General features: G+C 47.3%; 1 protein-coding gene across 8 annotated transcripts in view; it reads right to left on the bottom strand.

The window, feature by feature from the left end:
- PITPNC1 (phosphatidylinositol transfer protein cytoplasmic 1) overlaps nucleotides 1-22,773 on the bottom strand; it is a 267,954-nt gene that overhangs the window by 82,005 nt on the left and 163,176 nt on the right. For all 8 annotated transcript variants that reach the window (XM_053892263.1, XM_053892267.1, XM_053892271.1 and 5 more), the window contains one exon: nucleotides 9,436-9,507. In XM_053892263.1, the coding sequence (XP_053748238.1) occupies nucleotides 9,436-9,507 (72 nt within the window). The remainder of the gene's footprint in view (nucleotides 1-9,435; nucleotides 9,508-22,773) is intronic.

Raw genomic sequence — 22,773 nt, 5'->3', positions numbered from 1 at the left:
CACAGACCATGAGATCATGACCTGAGCCGAAGTCGGACGCTTAACCAACTGAGCCACCCAGGCGCCCCTGAGTCTTTTTTTTTTTTAAAGAGTTTATTTTTAAGTAATCTGGGCACCCGATGTGGGGATCGAACTCACAACTCTGAAATCAAGAGTCGCATGATCCATCAACCGAGCCAGCAAGCTGCCTCGAAAATGAGTCTTTTTTTTTCTTTTAAGTTTATTTATTTATTTTGAGAGACAGAGAGAGAGAAAAGGAGAGGGACGGGGGGGGGGGGGGGGGGGGGGGGAGAGAGAGAGAGAGAGAGAGAGAGAGAGAGAGAGAGAGAGAATCCCAAGCAGGCTCCATACTGTAAACACGGAACCCAATGTGGGGCTTGAGCTCACGAACTGTGAGATCGTGACCTGAGCCGAAATCAGGAGTGGGACGCTTCACCGACCGAGCCACCCACGCCCCCCCCAAAAATGAGTCTTAACCAAGAAGAGATAATAATAATCAGAAGCTGGACTTGAAAGCCAAGGTCCTTCTCAGGACCGGGGTGTTCTCCATCCTGGAGCACTGGAACTTTCATTTTGCTGTCACTTCTCTCCCTAGATAACTTTACTCATTTGTGTCTCTGGGTCATGACCTACACACCTCTCCGAACTCCAGATTCCTATATCCAACTCCTTACCTGCTGGTTCCAGTTGTAAGTCTCAATGGCACCTCAAACTGACTGTACCTCGGGTGAAACCCCTGCACTGTTCCCCCCGATGGCAATCAGGGTCAGGAGACAAAGCTGGATATCCTGAGGTCATACTTACGCCCCCCTCCTCTAATGCATCAAGTGCAAAAGCAAGTTGGTCTGTTTCCAAAATATATCTATCCTTCCTCTCTTTATCCATTGTCACATCTCCAGCCCAAGCCACCATTATCTTTGGTCTGGATTATTACCACCGCTTGCCAACTGTCCTCCCTCCTGCCCCCACTCTTGTTCTCCCTACCACAGTCTCCACAGAACAGCCAGAGCAAACATTTAACAACATAAATGACGTACAGCAACGTGGTCTCCTAAAGTGGATTCTGGAACCGAAAAAGGACATTAGTGGGAAAACTGGTGAAATCTGAATAAAGCCCACGGTTATGAGAAACGTAGCGGGTTTACGTAAGATGTTAACATTAGGGGAAGCTGGGTAAAGGGTATATGCAAACTCTGTCCTATCTTTGCAACTTTACTGTAAATTTAAGATTATTCCAAACCAAAAAAGTTTATTTTATAAGCCCATAAATATCGTGTCTTGCCTTTGTTTAAAATACTTGCATAGCTTCCCACTGTGCTAAAATCCAAACTCTTTGCCATGGGCTCACAGGTCTTACGTCATCGAGCTTCCAATACTTTTTTTTTGTCGTTAGGTTTATTTATGTAAGTAATCCTAATGTAGGGCTTGAACTCATGACCCCGAGATCAAATGTCACATGCTCTTCTGATGAGCCAGCCAGGTGCTCCTCGATACTTAAAAAAAATTTGGGGGGGGGGGGGCGCGCCTGGGTGGCTCAGTCAGTTAAGCATCCGACTTCGGCTCAGGTCATGATCTCATGGTTCATGAGTTCGAGCCCTGCATCGGACTCCTCGCTGCCAGTGTGGAGCCTGCCTGGGATTCTTTCTGCCCCTCTTTCTGCCCCTCCCCTACTCACACTTTCCCAAAAATAAATAAAAACTTAAGAGAATAAAAAACAATTTACAAATTTCATTTCTGAACAGCTACTGCTCTGGCCACTGGTTTTCTGACAGTTCCTAGAACATATCAGGCTGTGTCAGGGGCTGTGTTAGTCCCTGTGGTAGTTTACGAGGGCTGCCTTAACAAAATATCACAGATGAGTGGCTTAAACAATGCAATCCGAAGCTACAAGTCCACAATCAAGGTGTTGGCAGGTTTAATTTCCTCTGAGACCTCTCCCCTCAGCCTACAGGTCGCCATATTTTTGCTGTGTCTTTATATGGTCTTTCCTCTGGACTGACACACCCCTAGTTTTGTGTGTCCCAGTTTCCTCTTCTGTAAGGACAACGGTCAGGTTGGATAAGGGCCCACCCTAATGGCCTCGTTTAACTTCATCAACCTCTTCAAAGCCCTATCGCCAAACACAGTCACGTTCTGAGGTACTTCAACATAGGGGTCCTGGGAGGACACAATTCCGCCCACAACAGTCTCCTTTCCTGGACAACCCTTCAGACGGTTGGCTCCTTCCGTGCTCACATGTCACCTGGACCCGTCACCTCTTCCGAGAGGCATTTCCTGACCACCTGGCTTCGAGCCGAGCACCTCCCCCCACCTCTCCACCGTATTTATTGCTTTCTTTGCATTTACTACAGCTGGAATTCTTTGTTTACCTGCTTGTTCATCTGTTTTGCCCTACTCCAGGAAAGGTGGAGGCCTCGTCTGTCTTACTGCTGTCTCCTCACTGCTGGTTATAATGCCCAGCACATTAGTATCAACGCTTGTTCACTAAGAAATAGCTTATTGACAATTCGGACAAAAGCAGGGTCTTGCTAGGAAATCATTAACGGAGTTAATGCCCAGGTATGACCGTAACAGAAAAAAACCTAATATTTTCACAGCACTTTACAGTTTATGAAGTGTTTCCAGGGAAATGAACCTGTATGAATCCTCGTGATGCAAGCATTATTTACTCTCCTTTCTCGATAAAGAAACCAACACTCCATTGCTTAAGGTCACGAGGCTGGGACTTCAATACTGATCTTTTTGTTTCACAAGGAATGACTTTGTGTTCTCTGATTATAACACAGCTGAACCAGAAACTAAATAGATTCACATACCACTTTTAGGCAACCTCCAAGGAGAGCTCTGTGAAGGACATAGACGCATTCTTCCAGGAACTAAGCTGGACATTCTTTCCACCTGATCAGAAGAGTCTTGTTGCTGAGGAATAATGGCTAAACAAGAATAAATACGGTGCCCTAAGGCCCTTTTACTGTGTGTGTGGGTGGTGCCGGTGGTTACATAAACACGCTTTTTGTAAACTGTTCTGTTTCCTGCGGTGTGAAGAAGCGAAGAAATTGGGAGAACCTGATTTCCTAAGCGTTCACAGTTGGTTTTAAATAGCGCTTAATATTTCCTTTAAAATCTATACTTCTCGGGGCGCCTGGGTGGCGCAGTCGGTTAAGCGTCCGACTTCAGCCAGGTCACGATCTCGCGGTCCGTGAGTTCGAGCCCCGCGTCAGGCTCTGGGCTGACGGCTCGGAGCCTGGAGCCTGTTTCCGATTCTGTGTCTCCCTCTCTCTCTGCCCCTCCCCCGTTCATGCTCTGTCTCTCTCTGTCCCAAAAATAAATAAAAAATGTTGAAAAAAAAAAAATAAAATAAAATCTATACTTCTCAGCTTGGACACACCTTAGATTCACCCGGGGGAGCTTTACAAATCCCAATGCCCAGACCCCTTTCCAGACAAATGAAATCAGACTCGTGGAGGGATGGGACAGTGGCATCAGTGAGTGCTAAAGCTTCCCCAAGTGACTTTAATGCGTGGCCACCACGGACGACCATTGGTCTAGACTTCAAATGGGGTGGGGGGAGGGGTTGCATATCTTACCCCCAAGAGAACATATCAGGTTTAATTGGAGGATGGATAGATTCTCTAAAACTGCAGACACTCCTGATGGGAGACTTTGGCATTCCTAGAGGGCTCATGTTCTATGCTTCATGTGTCTTACCTGCCTTAACCCAGTCTGCACCCAGGACCAATAAAATCAGAAACCCAGAGGGATGGAACTCAGCCATGAGCTGTTGTTCAAACTTCTCAGGTGACTCCAGTGTGCAGCTAAGGTTGAGAGCCACTGCTTTAAATGGTGCTGACTTTGTCTGGGAGAGGAAGTAAAGGCACGGCGGCTGGCTCCCCATTAACCCCACTGAGCCACTGAGTGGCTCACTGCCCACTGAGTCGCCCGGCGGCAGCTACACAGGGACTCTCCCAGACCTAGATTTATGGCCTCGGACAAACAACAGATCCCTACCCTGGCGTGGTGCTGGCCTCCCCAGCACTAATTAAAACCTAAACAAGTCTCATCATTACGCGCATAAAATAAATGGGCCTCAATTTAAGACAACTTTCCCACTGTGCCCCGGTGAATGTAATCACAATTTACGGGGTTTTCACAATCATCAATATACGCGTTTTATTTTAACAAGCAGGAGAAGATATTTATAGCTAGTCATCCCACTACTTTTTTTTTTACTAGATAGCGGGACACGTAAAAAAAAATTACTTGCACGGTAATTGATAATGGGATGGCAACATGTACTCTATTCAATCACTCATCAATATGATTATCACTGGCGTCTTTCAATTTAATTATTGCTTCTTATCGTCTGTCATCAATTTCATTAAGTTTTTGGCAGGTAGGGGAGGAAACAGGGTACAGATAGCAATATGAAGGATGGAACGATAAGACTATACGCTCAGAAGATGCAAAGAAATACACTGAGTTTATTAAATAATTTGGCAAAGCAGTGAGACCAGAGAAATAGCCCACGACTCCGCTATTTTCTCTAGCAACTAGCTATGCCTCCCACCAACAACTCCGTACGGCTCCCCGGACAGAAAAAGGACATGTCAGCGCACACCATCTGCTGAAGGCTCTAGCTTTGAACCCCTGGACAAAGCTATCCTTTAACAGTTTAAGTATTATTACATAAATATGTATTTGTCACATTCTGATTTTGAAGCATTAACAAGTTTTCATTTTGAATGAAAACCAATGAATTCTTCCTTTGCCGCCTCCCTGGGACCAACCTTGAAGCAGCTGGCGACCAACAGCTGCTGTTGAATATGGAAATCGGAGGAAGGCGAACGGGCAAAGAAGTCTAATCAGGCCAGGGTTGGCCTGTCTGGTCTAAAGCAAGACCTGGGGATCTATGGAGTGGAGCCAGGCAGAGGCTGGGGTGGGAGCTTAGACAAGTTGGGCGCCATGACAGAGAGAGGAAGCCCAGGACCCCACGGGCAGTCAGCAGGCTGGGGAGGAGGCGGCAATCCAGGGGACAACAGCTGGCATTTCTCCTGGAGGCAGCAAACTGTGTTGACAAGGACTGCATGCAAGTGCCCGGGGGCTTAGCGCTTCTCTTGTGGACCGGCCCAGGTCTCCGAGGGCAAGGACAGAGGATGCTGATGCCAACCCCGGGTCCTGACTTTAGGGTGGCTAACCTGGGATTTCAAAGTCCTACCAGAGTAGTGAAAAGAACTCAGCACCTACCACAAAGGGATACGAGATAATAAAATGACAACCATGGACATTCTTCTTGACTGTTTGAATTCAGCAGAGAATAAACCAGAAGATCACGCTGGTCCTATCAACCCATGGGGATCATGGTGAGCCTGCGCATGCCCTCACACCTCTCCGAATGGCGCAGGTACAATCTGCTCATGAGGACAGAGCCATAGAGGAAAAGAGAAAGCAGGAGACTTTGTAAAGACTGAAAGATATTTGAAAACATTTCTCCCCCACCCTATTTTCAGATTGTGCTGCTTAACGCAGTGCAGGCATGTCTGCTCTGTATCCCCCGTTTCCTGATGGTCCTCAGCCACATGGAAACATCAAAAAGGTCGAGCCCATTTCAAGTACACTTAAGTGTGGAATACAGTGCAGCCATTAAAAATGATACAGGGAAGGGGCGCCTGGGTGGCTCAGCCAGTTCAGTGTCTGACCTCGGCCCAGGTCATGATCTCACGGTTCACGGGTTCGAGCCCCGCACTGGGCTCTGACAGGTCAGAGCCTGGAGCCTGCTTCGGATTCTGTGTCTTCCTCTCTCTCTGCCCCTACCCCGCTCATACTCGCTTGCTCTCTCTCTCTCTCAAAAATAAGTAAACATTAAAAAAAAATTTTTTTTAAATCATATAGGGAAGGATACATCACGACATGTTAAAAACAGTCTACTGAGTGATTCAATATTGGGGGAATTGGTCAAAAAATACATTTATTCATGGTCTGCAACATGAACATGAAGTGCTATCAGCAGTAATCTCTAAATTACAGAAAAGTTACTGGCTTTTCTTTTCCTTTTTTGGGGGGGTACCCTTTTGCATTTTCCAGGTTTTAATAACCATGTATTAATTTTCCAATCAGAAAAGTCATTATTGGGGCGCCTGAGTGGCTCAGTCGGTTAAGCATCCGACTTCGGCTCAGGTCATGATCCCTGCGGTTTGTGAGCTCGAGCCCCGCGTCGGGCTCTGTGCTGACAGCTCAGAGTCTGGAGCCTACTTTGGATTCTGTGTCTCCCTCTCTCTCTGCCCTTCCCCTCCTCACACTCTGTCTCTCTGTCTCTCTCTCAAAAATAAATAAACATTAAAAAAAAAGAGAGAGAAAAAAGTCATTATTTTACCAAGGGTTCAAGTTTAAGTACGATGTAACATTATTTTAGACATCGAGGTTTTAATGTAGTTGGTCACCACAGCACCTTTTATTTCAGGCCGCTGACAGGGATACGGTCCAAAACTTTCCCCTTGAGGTTACCAACCACCAAGGGACACTAACCATTGGAGATTCTGAACTTATGGGGGGAGGGTACCCCAGCCAGTGGCATTCCTCTCTCCTCTGGAAAGTTCCAGGAATTCTGGAGAGGGCATTTGGCTGGGACAGATGGTGAGATCTATCAAGTGGTCAAATTCTGAGATCTGCTGGGTGCTGTTCTGATGTGAGTCCCTCCAACCAGGGGTGAGCAAACATTTTTCAAGTAGTAAATAGTTTAGGTTTGATGGGCCACATGAGCTCTGTTGCAATTATAAAACTCTGCTGTTGTAACATGAAAGCAGCTTAGACGATACACAAATGAGTGAGCGTGTGGTTGTGTTCCAATAAAACTTTATTGACAAAAAAGGTAGTTTGCTGACCCCTGATAAACTCCAGGTTTCTTAACTTAGTTCAGGAAGCTGAAGTGACCTGGTACAAGCCAAGTCAGTCCCTGCAAATATAGTAAATATCCCCTTGTCCGCATGTCACGTTCCGCGGTTTCGGTTACCCACGGTCACCCGTGGTCTGGAAGCAGATGAACCTCCATCGGACCTCTCACCAAAAGGTCAATAGCGGCCTAATGGTTACGTCACTGCCCACATCATTCAACTCGCTTCATCTCATCACGTACGCGTTTTATCACCTCACATCATCACAAAAAGGCTGAGAACAATCAGATATTTTGAGAGAGAGAGAGACCATATTCATATAATAAAAGTTATTATTAGCTTTAGTAAAAGCTAAAGAATATTGTTATATTGTTCTATTTTATTACCGCGGTTGTTGATTTCTTATTTGTGCCCAATTTATAAATTAAACTTCATAATGGGTACATATATGTAAGAAAAAACCCAGTATATATACAGTTCGGTATTATCTGTGGTTTCAGGCATCCCCTGGGGGTCTTGGAATGAATTTTTCCTCTCCAGCGATGGCGGGGGACAACTGTACAGGGCTCATTACGGAATGCTGCTCTGGCAGCTCCTTCCACTCTCAGGGCTTAGCAGTGGTGGCTCTCTACACTGAAGGAAGGGAAGCCCCTTATTGTGCTTATATTTTAAATTATTTACTCTGTTGGTTTTTGCCCCAGCTAAACTAGGAGTACCTGACGTTTGAGAATTGAGCCTGCATTTTTAATACCATGCATACAATTCATACAGTGACATATAAATAGAAGGTGCTTGATACGCCCTTGCTGAAGACTGAGTGAATAAATGAATTTCCTCCCACACCAAGCTGGTGTGAAAGGTAGTTCTTGAGTGACGCCCCTTGGGAACCACTCACGCTCTGTCCAGGCAGATTCCACCTTGAAAGGGCAAGCTGTGTTCCCCACAAAAACACCTACACCTTCTAGAAGAATTTGTTACTGCCACAGGCAGGAACTTTCTAGAAGATATTTCTAGAAGATATCAATGTAAAGAGCCATAGAGTAGGCCTGGCCAAAGCTGTTCTTTCTAAAGGGCTTCTTAGTTCTTTTCAGTGATGGTTTTCACCTGAATAAAAGATTTCAAGTTGCTGATGCTTGGGAGTCCTTAGATCTTGCCTCGTGGCACTCCGTTACCTCCACAACTTCCTGCATCCTGTTTTGTATTCCCTTGGCTGTGTCAAGGCACCACAGGGATCACCTAGTCAGGAAACTCTCTCTTGACCATTATGACCCGGTCTCAGTCTTCATCATTCTCCACAAATGCAAAACATGTAAATGACGTAGCAGAAGACATGTAGCTTCTCGATCCAGGCTCTTCCCTGAGTGCATCCTGATGGAACCCACAGCCCAATCTCAGGGTGAGGCTCTCGACAGGTCAAAACATCCACTCCCCAAGAGAAGGCAATTCAAAATCATATTGCCCCAACAGAAAGAGGCTGGCGTAAATGCTAGGTCAGAAGATGGATTCTCAGCAATACTAAGCAACTTCATGGCTGAGATCCAGTAAGAGTCAGAATGTCCCACAAGGTAAGTATTTTGCAGGAGGGTATACGCTGATTTTAATGTGGGATATGTGCGTATATATGTGAATATAAGCATAGTCCCGAAAAAATATACAGCATGCGCACATATATTTGCTTGTATTCATTTTTCTAGGTACATGTGAACAGTCACTGAGAAGACGTATGCTCAATCCAATGACCAGAAACCGAATCCTGGAGTTCAAGGTCCCCACCGTCCCCCTCAAATGCCAGTGAAAACCACCGCAGGCCACAGAGATTTCCGCATGGAGGCCCATGGAAAGTACATAAAGATGGGAAGAAAGGCGGGACTGCAAAGTTTAATTCCAGGGAGCAATCCCAGGGAAATGGCCCCAGAAAGCAAATGCCAGAACTTGTCTGGGGTCCTAGGTACAGATCCTCCTGCTGGGCGCTGGGCCTGGCCACCCAAGGGGCTGTGAAAAGTGCCGCGACTCTGAGAGCCCAGCGGATGAGGGCACAGTACAAAATGGGGGTTCTACAAATGTCCACTGATGGATAAAGAAGACGTGGTGTATATATATACAATGGAGTATTACTCGGCAATAAAAAAGAATGAAATCCTGCCATTTGCGACAATGTGGATGGAACTGGAGGGTATTATGCTAAGTGAAATAAGTCAGGCAGAGAAAGACAGACACCATGTTTTCACTCATGTGGAATTTGAGAAACTTAAGACATAGGGGAAGGGAAGGAAAAATAAGTTACAAACAGAGAGGGGGCAAACCATAAGAGACGCTTAAACAGAGAACAAACTCAGGCTTAATGGGGGTAGGGGGTGGGGGGGGCAGGGAAAATGGGTGATGGGCATTGGGGGGGGCACCTGTTGGGATGAGCCCTGGCTGTTGTATGTAAGCGAAGAATCATGGGAATCTACCCCCCAAAACCAAGAGCACACTGTAGACACAGTATGTTAGCCAACTTGACAATAAATTATCAAAAAAACCCCAAAACCATGGGGGCTCTACTCACGCGGTCGTTGCTTCCCTTGTTGTCTTCATACTTGGTTTCTATATGAATGGAGAATTTTGGCAGAAAGGAACACTACGGGGAAAAAAAGGAAAGTTTCATTAGCATACCATTCTTCCTCTCTTTACACCCTCAGCACAGCCGCCGGATGCTCTCCTGACCATGACGTTGGGAGCACCATTCTCGATCAGCAATGTTAAGATACCAGGTCAACATCCAAATTCGGACAGAGAAGCCGCCTTTGGCAACATGAACACGATCGCATCCAGAAGCCAGGCCAGAGAGAACGACCAAGCAATGGAAGGCACGTTGTCCATTTCCAGAAAGAATACGTTCTGTCAGTCCTACCACAGGCTTTAGAAAAGCGAACCCCTGAAACAGAGGCAGGTCCGGTCCCGGGGTGCTGACCTCTGCGGCGAGAAGCTGTCACTGCTGGGGACCCAGCCTTCACCTTCACGTAAGTATTCCCATAAAGCGAGGGAGGTAGTGAGTATGGGAGAGCTTTAAGATAACAGATTACCGAAGTCAGACACACCTGGCTGTTCGTTTCGAATTTATGACTGGATAGCTATGTGAGTTTGGACAAGTCATTTAATTTTTCTGAGCCGCGGCAGTATTAATATGGGGATAATAACTATTACCCAGTAGTGACTTTTTGAGGGTTAAGTCATCACGCGTGTAAGTCGTGTAAGTGCCGGGCGCAGAGGAGGCATTCAGCAAATGACAGCAATTGGCTGCGGTGAGCTTGATGTAAAAGGCAGCCCCCCTTTTTGCCAGTACGAGGGCGAAAAACCCCCAAACCCTCTGCCCTACCACCCCAGCCTCACTGAACCACATTGTGTGTATTAAGTGGACTTCAAGGGTTAAGGTGGCTTGAGGAGAGGCTTTTTTTTTTTTTTTTTTTTTTTTTTTTAATTTATTTTTGGGACAGAGAGAGACAGAGCATGAACGGGGGAGGGGCAGAGAGAGGGAGACACAGAATCGGAAACAGGCTCCAGGCTCCGAGCCATCAGCCCAGAGCCTGACGCGGGGCTCGAACTCACGGACCGCGAGATCGTGACCTGGCTGAAGTCGGACGCTTAACCGACTGCGCCACCCAGGCGCCCCTTGAGGAGAGGCTTTTGATGGATGTTGACGTAACCTCCCTCCTGCTGGCACTGAGCTGGCCAGTGACTTCCTCGGCCACCAGAGATGGGACTGAAGGCCTAATAGGTACAATGACCCGGCAACTCCACTGGGAGCTGCAGGTGTCGGAGAAATGAGACTCCTGCCGATAGGCTCACAATCCTGAGTCTGGCTCTTTCATTTATTTACCCCACGTGCACAGAGCACACATTCTATACATCAGGCACCAGTCTAAGTATGTCCAAGTGCTCGTTCATTTATTCCTCCTAACTATGCCATGAAGTAGACACTACTGTTACCAGCCCTGCTTTAGAGACGACGGAATGGAGGCAAAGAGAGGTTAAGTAAACGGCCCATGATCACACAGCTCGTAAACAGTAGCATCAAGATAACAAGGCTAGTGGCCTGGTCCCAGTGTCCTTGCTTTTCATCACCCCTGCCCCCAAGCTGGTTCTCAAAGTGGGGTCTCCACACCTGTAGCAGTACCTGTCAGAAATGCCAATTCTTGGGCCCAACCCCGTACCCACTGACTCAGAAACTCCAGGGAAGGTGCCCGGGCATCTGTGTTTCACAAGCCATCCAGGGGATGCAGATGTGGGCTTGCACTGGAAAACCACCTCATTACCCCGCGCATGGGGAGAAAACAGTGCACTATCTAAAATCCATTAGTCCCCAATCCCTCACCCCACGTGCTTCATCCCCCCAAGTCCAGGATCCCCTTTCAGCCTAGCTGAGAACCCCGGTGGCATGTGTACAGGAAGGCAGAGGCCTTGGACGTGCCATTGATAATTCTGACATCACGTGACTGTGTGCATTCGGCGTTCATCTGTCTCAATCCAAGTGAAACAAGCAAACTGAACCGTGACTAAGGAAACACAGAAACAATCAATCCCAGTAATTGCCTTTATGGAGAATGAGGCTCTGAGATTATTCATTAACACCTTCTTTGCTGTCTCCTCTCAAATCTCTCACTCCACAGTTGCTGCCCTCACACCCTCTGTCCCTGGGGGTTCCAAGGAGGGGCTGCTCCTCATGAATCGAGGCCCTGGAGGAATCGGAGCGGCTCAGAGCCCCATGGCAGAGCTCTTGACATGTGAACCTGGAGAGATGCACCTGCCAAGACCCTTTTAAAAATGTCAAGCCTTCTGGCAAACTGATCGGTCCTTTTTAACCCATAATTCAACTGAGAATCAACTTAATGCGTGCAGAGAGCCAGATGGTGAGAGAACAGAGCCGTCTTGGGTGGGGCGCTGGGTCCGGGTGCATCAGAGTGGAACCCCACAAGGAGTTTTTATCGGTTGAAACTGTAAACCACTTAACTAAGGTCAAACAAATGAATCCGGGTATTCAACCCAAATACGAAATGCAAAACTCTTATGCAAATTAGCAGATGCTGTTATTTTTGAGTCAAGGGCTTAGGTTATTTTCATATCAGAATGGCAATCTTGCCAGAGGCAGGGAGCACACCTGGCTCCGGTGAGGCAGCGGGGAAAACCCGGATCGGACAGGTCAACTCCGGGCTGGTCAAGGTCTTCCCCTATAGCACCGGTTCGGGACTGACCATCTCCATGGGCTATCTGATGGCTGGTTCTCAGAGCCCCAGAGGCTGGTGTCTCAGCCTCTGAATGTGGAGGATCTCTGGCCTGGGGCATTTCCAGAAAGATCACTAAAAACTTTCCAGCTAGAAGTCTATCTCGAGATCGAGTTCTGCTTGCCCTACACAGGTTAACTTCCCTAAAGACCCAGCCCACTAATCCTAGTAGAGCCTCGGTGATTAAGCAAGGTTCTTCTTTCTCCCTGGCTGGCTTCCTGTTGTGTCTCACTACTGAGGTTGTCATAAATCCCTTCCCTTCTCTAGACCACCCAGGTCTAGAGAAGTCTGCGGGCTTCCCTCTTCCTCCCTCGCAACTAGTAATTTTGATCCACAGTTTAACGAGACCATGTGATAGAAACACCAACAACTTCCCTCTCCTCCACTGCTAATCTGCTTATTTCTATATGCTGCCTCTTATTCCTTGTGAATCAGACCAAGGTGTCGCTTTCTGTATTCCAGTGGAAAATAATGCAACGACAAGGACTGAGGCAGTGAGGGCAGCAGACCCAGGCTCAAATCGGAGATGTATGGATTTGAGCAAATTATTTTGGCATTCCTGGCCTCAGTTTCCTCGCAACAGAATGGAGACCACCCTTCTCTACTCTGTAGGAGTGTTGAGAAGATCACTGAGATCATTCCAGTAACCCCCAGCACAGTGCCTGGCACATAGCAGGTGCACAGCAAAAAATTTTAAGTCTCTTCCCTGGAAACTTGTTCCGTCGATTACTTGCATCTTCTCCCTGCTTCCTTCCTGCAGCCTAAAAATATCATGAAAGGTGTCATCTTCCTAAAAAACTAGTATCAAAGTACCCTTGGTGATGTTCCTTCCTTCATCCACAATTAATTCCACTTCTCTTTGTCTCCCCATCAAACTCTATTAAAAAAGTAGCCCATGCTCTGCTGTTTTTTCGCCTCTCACCTCTTCTCAACCAGAGCAACAGGGTATGGAAACAACCGAGAATCAAAGAATTTTCAAACAAGCATCGCTTCCCCGTCGTCCACACCCTGAGGAACTCTCTATCCTGTTCGGTAGGAGTCAAGAATTCCACCTTTCTGGAAAGCGGTTCCTTCTCTGCCTTCCGTTCCCTCCCCCACCCCTTCAATGGAGGGGTCCCCTAGGATTTTGTCCTCTGCCCTATTTTCTTGTACCAAACCCTCTCCCCTGGGGAATAATCTCATCTGCCCCTCACTTTTCCTAGACCATGTTATCCGGCTGCTTCCCAAGCTGACGTCTAACCCCACCTGCTTTTCTCACGTATGCAGCTGCCCGCCGGCCATCCCTAGCAAGGGTCCAAACTGAAAGGTCCATACTGAATTAGAATGTTCTCTGCACTGTATGAGATTCCTGGGGCTGCCGTAACAAACTGGTACAAGCAGGGTAGTATAACGCAGCAGTTTACCTGCTCCGTTCTGGAGCCCAGAAGTCTGAAATCAAGGTGTTGGCAATGCTGCCCTCCCTCGGAAGGCTCCAGGGAGAGAACCCTTCCCTGCCTCTTCCAGCTTCTGGTGGCCCCAGGGGCTCCCTGGTTTGTGGTTGCCTCCCTCCAGTCTCTACCGGTGTCTTCACATCACCTTCTTCTCTCTGGGTGTCCTCTCCTTTTCTTATAAGACACCAGTTACTAGATTCAGGCCATCTTAAATCTAGTGTGATTTCATCTTGCACCTTGAGGTCCTTAACTAATTATATCTGCAAAGAACCTATTTCCAAAAAGGTCACGTTCTGAGGTTCCAGTGGACACGAATTTTGAGGGGACACCATTGTAGCGAGGGACACTACACTCACCCATCATGGCCAGTGAACCCCCAAATCCTGCTGGCTCAGCTTCCCCCCTTAAAGGCAAGACCTAGAGTCTTCTATATCCGATCCTAATTTTCTTTATATCTCTGTCCTGTATTCCTCCCAGAGTCCACCACAGAAGAGTGCTCGCCACTCCCTGGAACACTTCTGGCTGCCATGGTTTTTTTTTGTTTTTTGGGTTTTTTTTTTCCTGCCTACAGTTCCCTCAGCCTGAAGTCTCCTACACAGCCCATCTCAAATCCCATGTCAGAATGTTGACCCCATGTGTGCGGGTAGCGTTCTGTTTGTCCCTGTGTCATAGCACTTGTCTCCTTGTCCATCATCACCATTAGCTGCCAGGTGTCCGCCTCACCAGCCAGAAGATAAGTCTGCGACACTGTTCCATCAAGAAGACCCCCTCCTCACTCCCTGCTGTCACGAGGAATGGCGTAAGTCACAGTCACCCCGTCATTCGGGCATCAAAGCTTCTGTGACGGAGGGCTTTGCTCCAGCTAGCAATACACCATCTCACCTGGTCACTCTCACATTTCTCAAAGTGGAGTACCCCACCTTCCAAACCTAGACTTTCTCCAAACACGTCACATCCCCTAAAGATTCTGACACATTTCCATCGGGGAGGGGGATTCCATAACACTGAAGGAATGATCAGGAGTGTGGGAGCAGAAAAAAAAAAAAAAAAAGGGAACCCAGACGCAACCAACTGGAACATGCTGCAGGAAGGGAGACGTCAGGAGCGTCCCCCATTGGCTGAACCTGGAAGGCGTCAAGGGATGCGGGGGACTCCTATGCTCTCTAGGGCACAGTCACTTGGGAACAGTGAACACTTCAAGTCCCATCTGGCCCATGACCCAACAGGAAGGACAACCTGAAGGAAAGACTAAAACCCTCCCGCCAGATAGAATGCCCGGATGGCCCCCAAGATTCCCAGCCCCTGATATACACACCTGGCACAGTTCCTTCCCCTCAAGTGTGGGCAACACCTGTGAGCACCATAGGGTAGGAGCCCCTCTGATCGGATTACCAGGGTGGTCAGTTGGTGCACCTTACATAAGACTTCTGTTTTGAAGAAGCAGAGATTCTGGCTGCTCTTGAAGAAGTGAGCTGCCATGAGGGGAGAGGACCATGTGGCCAGAGCCCGAGGGAACCCTCCAGGAGCCGAGAGAGAGAGAGAGACCTTGGGAGACCAGCCAACGAGAAAAGCGGACTTCAGTCCTACAACAGCAAGGAACCGATACTTGCCAAAAAACTAGTGAGCCTGAAAGAGGACCCTGAGCCTCAGATGAGACTGGAGCCCAGCCGAGTGAGGCTCTGAGCCAGGACCCTGCCAACCTGCGCCCAGGAGACACTCTGAGGCCGTAAATGCGTGTTGTTTAAAGTGGCTACGTTTGTGGGAAATTTGTTATGTGACGATAGAAAAGCCAACACAACACCCAACCTCAAGAATCCAACCACTGCTTGCCTTTCAAATCACCCATCCGGCTTTCATCTGAGTAAAAGATCACTCAAGTTGAAGCGTGAATAGGTCCCAGGAAATGGGGACTCTGTGCTCTTGGAACTTAGTAGCTCCGGCTGTGAGGTCAACTGCTTTGTCAACGACCACAGAGAGAGCAGGACACAACGACCCCACAGGAAGCAAGAATACAGTAGAAGGAATACAGATTTTCTTTTTTTTTCTTTTTTTTTTTTTTAATTTTTTTTTTTTTCAACGTTTTTTATTTATTTTTGGGACAGAGAGAGACACAGCATGAACGGGGGAGGGGCAGAGAGAGAGGGAGACACAGAATCGGAAACAGGCTCCAGGCTCCGAGCCATCAGCCCAGAGCCTGACGCGGGGCTCGAACTCACGGACCGCGAGATCGTGACCTGGCTGAAGTCGGACGCTTAACCGACTGCGCCACCCAGGCGCCCCAGGAATACAGATTTTCGAGTGAGATGCACGTTAGTTCGAGCCCCGGCTTCTTTTTTCACAAGTTACCGTGTGATTCGGAGTAAATTCCTTAGTCCCCTTTGAGCCTTCGTTTTCTCACCCATAAAACGGAGACGATACCAACCTCAGCACCGTGGGGTGAAGACTGAATGATCTAACAAAGGGCCATGCAGTGTCTGGCAGGACAGGTCCTCAGGTGCTGGCCCGTCCCACTGTACCGGTCCTCACGAGATCCCACAGGCTCCGTGGGGAGAAAATAAACTGGGTGGGGAGATCCTCCGCTGCTGCATAGGTGCATGGACACGCTGGGAGGCTGTGGGCTTGTGGGTGCGGTGCAAGAAAAGGACACTTGATTGGTCCTTCCCACGACGTGGGCGGTGGCCATGCCACAGAGCGGGTTTGGGCTTTTTCCGCCTCGCTCTGCCGCCGGACCCGCTCTGTTGTTGAGGACGCGTCCTATCGTCCGTGCCCACAGTGTCCTCCTTTTCCTGAAAGCCTGGGAGCTCCTGCCTCTGAGCAGGGGCTCGATCCCCTGACCTCTCCTCTGCTTCCCTCGACCCCCTGCCAGCTTCAGGCAGGGAAACAAGAACACTACCGGGATCCCCGTGGACTCTCTTCTTTCCTAGATGTAAAGCCTCTACGCCTGCGCGTTCACTCAGCCTTATTACAAACACTGAGGTTCAGACGAGTTGAAAAATAGCATCACAAAACAGCATTTGGGAGCCCCGGGGGCCCCACGAGATGACCCTGCTTACAGGCTGAAGACTGGGGCAGTGACTCTAGGGTAGTAAGATGAGGCAGGGAGACAGGCAATAAAATGCCCTAATCCCCTTGGAGCCTGGGGGACACCATGAATCACTTCAGCCCCTCCCTGCTCTCCTTCCTCTCCTGGGCCCTTTCAAGATCTGGAATCTTCGTTCTCACGAAAACTCTTTCTCCCTTTCTCTTCTTGACTAGAAGAAAAACAGCTTGGCCAGGAGAACTGTAACAAATATTCACCTTCTTACACCCAGGGTCTGTTTTGCCCCTAACCCCGTAAAAATAGTAGCAGGGTCATGGAGAAATCAGAGAAACGAGGCAGAGTTCTGCCGTCATCTCCACTTTGATTTGCTAGCTTAGATCCTCCGGAGCCAGAAGAGTCTCAGTAGGGCTGCTGTCATCTGCTCCCGCTGTGACCAAGCTTCCTTTGTACCCAGTATCTACACATCTTTCATTTGCCTTCCTAACGCAACGGCAGCCAAGGAGATCGCCGGGTACCTGTGAAATCTCTAGCACCTAAAGCTGAATGTGCAGGAAAGTGATGGTTCTTTGTCGAACATTTGAACGCATGTGCTTGTATCTTTTGGAAGTGACGAGAGAATCTGCAGTTGGGGAAAAAGAATGCCAGGAAAAACAAGCAAAGTGCCTCCCTCGGCTTCTGCAAGAATAATTTTCCAGACCAAGCAACTCCCAGGTTCAGTGTCGGGAAACGAAAGCAGCCTATGCAAAATGCACGGCAGGGCTGAATTTTCAATTCACTACAGACATGCTTTGGAAAAATGAAAGGGCTATTTTTAGTCCAGTGATTGATTAGGGTTGCTATGGCAATCAGAAACACTTACGAGAAGAAAACTAAATGTAAGCAAGTCTTAAAGAGAAAGGGGCAAGCCCATGGGAATTTCATAGTTAGCTTCTGGGTGGTGCTGAAAACCCTTTCTGCAGTCCCCACACGTGCACAGAGAGAGCAAATGGTGGCTGCAGAGACCCAGGCAGGGGAGTCAAGTCTGAGGCTCTCCAGGGGGCTGCCCTTCAGAAGCGTGCGGTGACAAAACTTCTGGAAGAATGAGCGCCATTCAGGTAGAGGATCGCCATTCCTGTCATGCTATAGAAGCCCACAGCACCCATGAAAACCATGAGCTAAAGGGTAGTAATCCCCCCCTACATCAGTTTACAAAGGAAAGTGAAAATCATATTCTCTCTCACAGTATAGTTCTTTTTAAAAAATTTTAATCTTTATTTATTTATTTTTGAGAGAGTAAGAGGGAGAGAGAACTCGTGCCGTGGGGGAGGGGCAGAGAGATGGGAGAGAGATGGGGGGGGAGAGAGAGAGAGAGAGAGAGAGAGAGAGAGAGAGAGAGAGGGAGGGAGAGAGAGAATCCCAAGCAGACTCTGCATTGTAAGTGCGGAGCTCAGGGTGGGGCTCGAACCCAGGAACTGTGAGATCATGACCTCAGCCAAAGTCATATGCTCAACCAACTGAGCCACCCAGCCACCCCTCCGTTTAACCTTTTGAGGAACTGTCAGGTGGTTTTCCAAATCGACTGCACCATTTTGCATTCCCGATATGAGGGTTCCAGGTTGTCTATATCCTTTCCGACATTTATTACTTACCGCCCGGGTGTTTCTTCACCTTGGGAAGTTTTGGTATATCTTTGGGTCAAAATGATGATGCAGGGTAACCACAGTCAGCCTGCTTTATGCCCATGCTGAGACAGACATGACCCAACACTGAGGTAATGGTGACCATGATATGAGGTAACGATGACCATGATATGGCATTATTCCAAGTATTTGATCTATAATAATTCTGTTATTAACCCTTCACCCTCGTACAACTCGATTGAAGGATGCACTATCATTACCCCCATTTTACAGATAAGAAACAAAGGCACGGAAAGGTTAAGTCATATGCCCCAAATCACGGAACATTTACATGATGGAGCTGAGATTCAGCGCAAGCTGTCAGGCAAGGAAGTTCGTCCTTGTGACCCTACATTCTGCTGCCTCTTGAGCACTGGGAAAGCACACGAGTGCTTCGAGTGGAGTTGAGCACTCGGTCGGGGGTGATGGTGACTAAGGCAGAGGCTTTGCTTTTCAGTTTGTCCTGTGGCCCCCGAGAACAAAGAAAATGTGTGTGTGTGTGTGTGTGTGTACATCTGCCAAATGATAGATGTGTCCTACTTCAAACAAGCCCGAAGAAGAAAACAACTGTTTACTCAAAAGATAAATTGAGGGGCGCCCGGGTGGCTCAGCCGGTTAAGTGTCCAATTCTGGATTTCAGAGCAGGGCACAATCTCACAGTTTGTGGGATTGAGCCCTGCATTGGGCTCTGTGCTGTCAGCGCAGAGCCTGCTTTGGATTCTCTCTCTTCCTCTCTCTCTGCTCCTCCCCGCCCCCTCTCAAAATAAATAAATAAATGAACGTTAAAAATAAAAGAAAGATAAACTGGGAAAATAATTATTCATCGAAGAAATTCACAGTGCTAGCCCTTCAAATGCCAAACTATCCTAGTACCTTTCAAATACAATCATTTTCAAAAACTGATTTTAAATATGATGGCTTAAGTGGACTCCCGCTGTGAAGGGCTTTCAAAACCCTGCTCAGGACTCAAGGAAGGGCATAAATTCTCAAGTGTACAAAATATTACGAAGAAAAAAAACCATTCATTATCGCATTGCTGTTGTATTTTACGATAAACATCTACTTTTATAAAAGACATGGAAACAATCCAAAGACCACCAACAGAGGGTTGGTTAAGTACATTACGGTGAACTCTAAAGCCATTAAAATGTAAAGTGTAAAACAGGATGATCCATTTTTGTAAAAAGAAAACAAAAACATGCTAAAAAAAAAGCATGTTAGTATAGGCACAGAAAACGTGGAGAAACAGACACCAAAATATTCTCAGGGAGGAGGTCAGCAGAAATCATGAGCCCCTTTTATCTGTCCTCATATACATTTTTATATTTCTATGTTTTAATTTTTTTAATATTTATTTTTGAAAGAGAGAGAGAGAGAGAGACAGAGTGTAAGTCGGGGGTGGGCAAGAGAGAGGGAGACACAGAATCCAAAGCAGGCTCCAAGCTCTGAGCTGTCAGCACAGAGCCTGATGTGGGGCTCGAACTCACTCAAATGGCGAGATCATGACATGAGCCAAAGTCAGACCCTCAACCGACTGAGCCGGGGAGCACCCAGGCGCCCCCTGATATACATTTTTATAATGCTTGCATTTGACAATAAACATCTACTTTTTCAGTAGGAAAGAAAAATTCAAAGCGGTAAAAAAGTAAATAAATATGTCAACAAGATCCCAAAGGAACTATATGGGATCTAATGGAAATCGCAAGGTATTCCAGAAATTCTCTTCATCTTAGTCCACTTTAACCTAAAGGGGAGCATATTATAAAGAGCATGGTTGAGTAGATGGAGGAGGTGTAAGTGAAGGAAGTTTGGGAAATTGCCACTTCAAGTGGTCCCCATCTCATCCATCATACTTGTTCACGGATGAGGAAGGATCTCAGGGATGATACAGTCCTGGAGTTCACACCGCTTTTTAAATGGCACCAGGGTTCTTTCTACAAATAAAGCATTATGTAGGGACATGGTGGCTGGTGAGGCATGTCCATGGAACCTCCTGGACCAAGACAAGCAAAGTTTGAGAACCAACGATTGAGCTCAATAGCAGTGTTTTATTGCCGGTTACCAGCCGGAATCCTTCCACGTCTGAGCACAAACCTTCCAATGAGGCTTAAAGACAAGACTGTTAAATGGAAGACTTGAGAAGCTGGCGTGGGGTAGATGAAGTGTTTATAGGCTTTCAAAAGATCATTTCCTTTTAGCTTTTATCCGGAACTCAATGCATTCCTCTCCGGCCATCTTGTTCTGTCTCCGTGCACACGGGTCCCCCTGCTATCCATGAACATTAAACTCAATATAGACTTGACCTTCTCTCTAATGGAATTCCCCTGAAGACATTGATTCTCTGGTACTGTATTCTATATTATCATATTAAATGTACTCCAAGGCCGTACAGGGTATTTCAGCCTGAGATGGGGTCATTAATAAAAATGAATCTGCAAATGTTTTCAAGTTTCACCAGCAGGAGACCTACACGAGAATGTGCCACAGGGCTCGTGAGGTCAAGTCTAGAATTTAGGATTTACTGTCTTTTTGGACTCTGGGGCTGCAGCCTGTGTTGTTTGTAAACTAGGAGACTATGGGTGGTCAATCTGTACGTAAAGGCAGCTGATAGATATCTAGATCTTAAAGTACCTCTCAACTTCCTTTACTCTGTTTTTAAATACTTTTCTTTGTTTTTTTAAATTATTAATTAATTCATTAATTTTAGAGAGTGAGAGAGAGCGAGCGCACATGGTTGCACGTGAGCAGGAGAGGGGCAGAGAGAAAGAGAGAGAGAGAATCCCAAGCAGATTCCAGGATCAGCACGTAGCCCGATGTGGGGCTTGATCCCTTGACCCTGGGAGCATGAGGAGAGCCAAAATCAAGAGTTGGATGCTCAACCGACTGAGCCATCCAGGTGCCCCTTCCTTTACTCTTCATGAGGAAGTTTTACTCTTCCAATTTGAAATTTTGCCCCATAATTGTAAAGTGTTTTGCACACACATACACACACAGTCACATATATAAACTCCTCTATTAGGCAGAGATCCTTCACATACACACACACCAATTTCAAGAAGGCGTATGTCCAGCTGTCCCTCCCATCTACTCAGAATTGCAGTCATCATGCAGGCAAAGGTGCATAGGAAGGAAGGGGAGCTATCCGGGCTTCCACTGGGTTCTTGGGTTCCGAGGGCCATGTATGACTTTACACCTAGATAGGGTGGGTGGCAATGCAATGGGGTGATTGGGAAAATAAACTGCAATGACAGTTCCAGAAAACTGAGAAGAGGAACCCAGGTGGAGAGGAGGAGGAGGAGGAGGAGGAGGAGGAGAAGAAGAAGAAGAAGAAGAAGAAGAAGAAGAAGAAGAGAAAAATTTTAAATTATTTTTTTTTTAATGTTTATTCTTACATTGAGAGCAACAGAGCGCGAGTGGGGAAAGGGCAGAGAGAGAGAGGGAGACACAGAATCAGAAGCAGGCTCCAGGCTCCGAGCTGTCAGCACAGAGCCCGACGCGGGGCTCGAACTCAAGAACCGCGAGATCATGACCTGGGCCGAGGTCGGACGCTTAACCCACTGAGCCACCCAGGCGCCCCAAGAAGAAGAATTTTAAAGCAAAGAGAAGGAGAAAGGGATTGCGTGTAAAGGATAACGATGACGATGAGTCTGAGTGACTTCCCTAATATATGCTGCACAGGAAGAAAAGGGTGGCCAAGAAGAACAGTGGGGCCTGAAAGAGAAGTGGGGGAGGACGAGAGGACAGGACTGAGTGGATGGAAAACTTCTGTCTGTATTCTAGCCCCCGCCGAAAACATCTGTCTGTATTCCAGCCCCCAGCCTCTGCGAGGCTACTCAGCAGCTTGCACCCTACACTGAGGCTCTCTGTTCATTCATTAGTTCATTCATCGCAGGAGCCTCTTCTGTCCTCTGACAAGCTGAGTAACAGCATCTTGCAGGAGAAGCAAGGCCAGGAGGGAGAGGCAGCGAAGACATGAATGAAAATATGTTTTCTCAATGGGGCATGGTTTGCTCCTGGCGCCTCTACGAAAATCGAGCAGGGAAACTAAATTCCGGCTCATACAGTCTAAAGCTGGACCTGTCACGGAGAAATAAGCAGAAGGTGCCCGTGAATACTGATAGCTACACACAATGAAGGCAGGACAGGGATTTAAAGAGACAGGCAGAACACATCCAATGAAAAAGAATGACACGTAAATAATAGAGATGGGTAAGACTCAGAGGAACTCCCCAAATACACAGGCTGCATAGCAAACTTTATGACAAGCCTTTTCAATTAAAAACTGTAAGAACCACCCCTGTGAACCAAACCAGGCACCTTCCTTATTTAAAAATATATTAAAAAAAAAAAAACAACAAATCGCACTCACTCTTAAAAAGAAGATCAATGTTGAGATTCTGAACTGAAAAGATGTTAGATATCACATAGTTGAGATTATCTTAGTGGGTAGAGGGTCAAAAACACGGGGGCAATTTTGCACTCACTTTATTTTAATCA

This window comes from Panthera pardus, unplaced genomic scaffold, assembly GCF_024362965.1.
Source record: "Panthera pardus isolate Hobbes unplaced genomic scaffold, ASM2436296v1 HiC_scaffold_3, whole genome shotgun sequence".
Taxonomy (NCBI): domain Eukaryota; kingdom Metazoa; phylum Chordata; class Mammalia; order Carnivora; family Felidae; genus Panthera; species Panthera pardus.
Note: the sequence above shows the minus strand (reverse complement) of the source record. Positions and strands in the feature narration are given on the sequence as shown.